At 41.0% G+C, this 4,593-nt stretch overlaps 1 protein-coding gene across 1 annotated transcript; it reads left to right on the top strand.

The window, feature by feature from the left end:
* The first annotated feature begins 777 nt into the window (after positions 1-777).
* Positions 778-3,454, top strand: LOC139474293 (tripartite motif-containing protein 2-like). Its single transcript, XM_071257245.1, has 2 exons — positions 778-1,080; positions 1,754-3,454. Exons 1-2 carry the CDS (start codon positions 789-791, stop codon positions 3,418-3,420), a joined length of 1,959 nt encoding a protein of 652 aa, XP_071113346.1. The 5' UTR covers positions 778-788; the 3' UTR covers positions 3,421-3,454.
* The last annotated feature ends 1,139 nt before the right edge of the window (positions 3,455-4,593 follow it).

Raw genomic sequence — 4,593 nt, 5'->3', positions numbered from 1 at the left:
GTGTACAGTTTGCCGAGATCTGCGACATCCGAGTGAGTGAGTGAGTGAGTGAGTGAGTGAGTGAGTGAGTGAGTGAGTGAGCTGTGGTACGGCACTCTCAGCAACATTCAAGTTTATACAAAACTTCCCAAGGAACTGGTTATTTTGAAACAGTACAAAACTATACACACAATGCCTTAGTCTGGTGGTGTATTCGCCAATTCAGCTTGTAAAGTCCCATAGACCCCGCTAGTAACACATGTTATTCAGAGTACTATAAGAAACCCAAACAGGCTTTTAAATGGCTTATTTTACACAAGAACATTATTCAAATTGAAAAATACCCACAACGGAAACGACACTCTGTCACACGTATTTTCTATGCACGCGCTTTATGATTAACATGATTGTTTTTAAAGCAATATCTATGTACATATTCTGGTAGCAGCTTTAACAACAGCATGTATTTCATTTATAATTATATGCAGTCATTACTTTTTATTATGCATACATTTACATTGTATGTCAGATAAATGCAGGAAACTCAAGGTACAAGAGTTATCTCCCTTCCCACTAACCTTCACCGAAGACTTTGTCCCAGTCCTGAGTGTGGCGAGGTGTCTTCTGTTGTCTGTAATATTAATTCTAAATATGCATGTTGTATTAAGATGTTACGTTATTGGATGTCGGTGTGGATACATTCTCTCACATGTTCTATGAAGGCAAATCAGTGTTTGTTTCAGACCCTATCCTTTCTTCAGATACAATATACGCATCTATATTTCTTTAAGCCATATGTTATACTTCAGATGGCGACCGCCAAGAAACTGACAGACAATCACCTCACCTGTGTCATCTGTACTGAGGTGTTCACAGGACCTGCCACACTTCAGTGTCATCATACATTCTGTAAGTCCTGTCTGCTGAAATACACCAAGACACAGCCGGAAGCAGTACAAGCCAAGTCCATCCGATGTCCCTCCTGTAGACAACTGACGAAGGTGACCACCCCTGACAGTCCAGTAGAGGAGTGGGTCAGTCAGCTGAAACCAAGCCACGTCATACAGGGGCTGATGGACGACTTTAGACCAGGCGCAGAAGGTAACTAAGTGAAAGTATATGTTCAATAAGTATAACCAAATAGAGATAATGATGTTTAATCCAACTGCAAAACTGAATTGCATTCCGTTGCATATTTAAGAAATAAACGACTCATGGTCCTTGTTTTTCGTACAATAAAACATTGCAGGGAGAATAAACCACGAGTCGTTGATTTCGTAAATGAGATATCAACATTTTGTACATCCTCTGATGTCAATAATTCAATCCGACCCTTCAATTTCGGACAAGTCCATTTTATGTAGAAGGGAGTTAAGTTTGGAATTATCACATTTTTGACGTTGATTATCTGCACCTTTCCAGCAAGTACTGATTGTCATATCTCTCCTTCTTTTGGGTACGATCGGTCGGTCATTGTGTTCATCTGCGCAGTCCAGCTTGATCTATGGGGAACAACTTCCATCTAGTTACGACGTCATCAAATTTCGAGCGCCTGTTCAATGTTTTATTATCGTTCTTTACGATTTATCGCGTAGCTATCTGACATTTAACAATAATGAATTGAGTAACATGAATATTTAATAGTTAGATGTGATATTTTTGTTAGAAAAACAAGGGTGTTGTCTTTTTTCGATAACCTTATAGTTGTCCTGTAAACATGATGATGAATGTGTATCTTTATCCAAAACACACAGGTTGATATTTCTCATTATAGCTGCCGATGCAAATGTCTGCAATGTTTGCAAAACACAAGGGAAGACAACTCCTGCCACATCATGGTGCTCCGTCTGCGACGAGGTCTTCTGTGATGGATGTCTGAAGATGCACAACATCATGCCAAAGTCACGTGACCATGAAGTTGTGGATGTGTCTGATGCTACCAAGAGAAAAGCTAAGCATCGCTTTATGTGTAAAACACACAAAGACAAACAGATAGAGTTGTTCTGTAAAGACTGTAAGATGGCCATTTGCCATACATGCTGCAGTATAAAACACAGGAAATGTGACGATGTTGATACCTTAGATAATATGACTCCTCTTGTTAGAGAACACCTGTCGAATCAAAACCAAGAACTGAAAATCAAAATGACAACTTCAGAAAATATAACCATCTTAAGAAAATCTCAAATCAAAGAAATTCAGACAAATGCGCAAAATATTAAAGATGAAATCAGAAATATACGTCAGAGAGTAGTAGAAGTGATTTTAAGCAAGGAAAAACAACTCTTTGATAAAGTCGACCGATCATCCGATGAACAATTACATGAATTACAAGCAGAAATAAAATCCCAGGAGATTGAGCTACAGATGTACCAGCAGCAGTATGAGTTCACAGCCAATGCTGTGACGTCCAACTGTGAGAGGGATATGTATGCTGTCTACGAGTTGGTGGGTGGGGCGTCTACAGACAACAGAGACACGGGCAACAGACCAGCAGCAGGAAGGGTTGTATTCACACACGACACGGACAACAGACCAGCACAAGGAAGGGTCGTATTCACACACGACATGGACAAGCTGAGTAAAGCAGTGGATGACCTACAGCTGGGGGAGGTTGCAGTTGTCCGCGGTGTGAGTGACCGCCAGTCTACCCTTGTTCTACATGACACCATTGACTGTAAGGCGGACGGGGATGAGGAGGATATTCATTTGGTTGACGTCACAGTGTTGACTGTTGATGGTATAACAGTAACAGTAGTTGCAGATTACTATAACAATAGCCTCAAAACATATCACACATCAGACCCAAACACGCTTGGTTATCTACTGCTTTCTCATGGGCCTCGGCAAATAGCAAAGTTAAGTGAGAGTCAGATAGCTGTCAGTGTTCCAGGCAGGAATGAAATAGTTACAGTGAATGTTACCCCAGATCCTGTATTGCTGTCGACAATCAAGACAAGCAAGACGTACTACGCTCTGTCCTCTCTGAGTCCTTCACAGCTGGCGGCGGGTACATATAACCAGCCTCACTCAGTGGACATACTGGACATGACTGGGAAGATACTGAAGTCTGTCAACACGGATGTCATAAGGAGTTCAGACCATATCCATGTCACCAGTAATAACAACTTGATAGTCAGTGAAGGACAAGTTCTCTCCCTTGTATGTGTGACCAGTGAAGGGGAAGCTGTTTTCACCTACACTCCCGCGGGAGTCAGAGCTCTGACATGGCCTCGGGGTATCACAACAACCAGCACAGGAGATATCCTGCTTGTAGACTATAAATCCCACAAGGTGATTCAGCTGACAGAGTCGGGGCAGTTTGTCAGAGAGGTCCTCACACAACAGGATGGTCTGAAATATCCACGTGGTATCTGTCTTGATGGGGACGGGTTTCTGTATGTTACATGTGGTCGATTTCTCAGCGTATACAAATTTTAAAACACTGTTAAGTGAGACATGTCTACATATGTACATAGTTAAGAACAATTGCAAAGTGTTTACAATGTTTCGACATTTTGGTAAACAGTTGTCAGGATTCCTATTTGTCTAGATCCTTGTCTCAGTAACAGGTACAACTCCGAATACTACAGCAATTAAACATATATCTTCTCAACTTGTTTGTTCTCCTTCATTTAGCACTAAGACCCCATTTGGATCCAGGTTAGTGAGGCCCCCAGCAATCTGTGTATGTAGTAAGAGACGATTTAATGGATCGCGTGGTCGGGCTCGATGACTTGGATCATTGTGTATAACCGTGCTTGTCAATAGTTGTTATAATATCAATCACCAGAAAGTCTGGTTCCGACTCGTACAGGTCGACTCTATATAACTGGAATACTGCTTGATACGGCGTTGAACAGCAAAAAACAACCATGGAGAAATTTTATCCAGAAAATGAGTTAAATGGTGATGATTTGAAGTTTTCTGATGTTGTAATTAGTTACACTCACATGTAGTTTTGTTCCGCGTGTGCATGTCCATGTGTCTTGTAGGGTTTATTGTAGGATGTATTGTAGGGTTTATTGTGGGATTTGTATCATGACTGTTGGGTTACATAAAAATAAGCGTTTCTCGTCCCATTTGTTTCTAAAGTGAGGAGGGAGCTTGGACTTTTTTAACATTGAAAAATGTCATCATGAAGGATTCTTATTTTCTGTCCATCAAGCATACCCACGTGGGTGTATAAATTGATTTGAGCTTGGCACAGAGACCAGGAATGTGCTTCCTCCATTGTGTCACATCACGACAATGAATCCATGTCGGGATTCGAACCCGGGTCTTCTGTGAGACTTGTGATGCTTTGGCCATTATAATCCTCCAAATCGGGGTAGAGATTTTAGCTGTGGATAAGAGGAAATGTTTCCTATTGCAACAAGACCAATAAAAAAAATTAAATGCGTTTAAAAAAAGCAACAAGTTACATAGCCACACACGTAAGGAATGGGTGGTGTGTCTCTGGTATATGAAATATTCCACACAAAATCACCTTAGTAAGTATCACTTCCTTTACACCTTGTAAAGAGGAAAATTGGAAATGATTCAGAACGTTTCATCTCGAGTGAGCGAGGTTTGTTTGAGGGCGCTTTGAACAGAATGTGAGTTATATCATGG

The sequence above is a fragment of the Haliotis cracherodii genome, unplaced genomic scaffold, assembly GCF_022045235.1.
Source record: "Haliotis cracherodii isolate W230 unplaced genomic scaffold, xgHalCrac1.p SCAF_3, whole genome shotgun sequence".
In the NCBI taxonomy this organism is placed as follows: domain Eukaryota; kingdom Metazoa; phylum Mollusca; class Gastropoda; order Lepetellida; family Haliotidae; genus Haliotis; species Haliotis cracherodii.
The sequence above is the reverse complement of the archived record's forward strand: the minus strand, read 5'-3'. Positions and strand labels throughout refer to the sequence as shown.

Excerpts from the sequence above, each read along its gene's own strand:
- LOC139474293 (XM_071257245.1), top strand. The coding sequence starts at position 789 with ATGGCGACCGCCAAGAAACTGACAGACAATCACCTCACCTGTGTCATC. Across the intron at positions 1,081-1,753 it reads CTTTAGACCAGGCGCAGAAG|CTGCCGATGCAAATGTCTGC; the intron begins GTAACTAAGTGA and ends TTCTCATTATAG.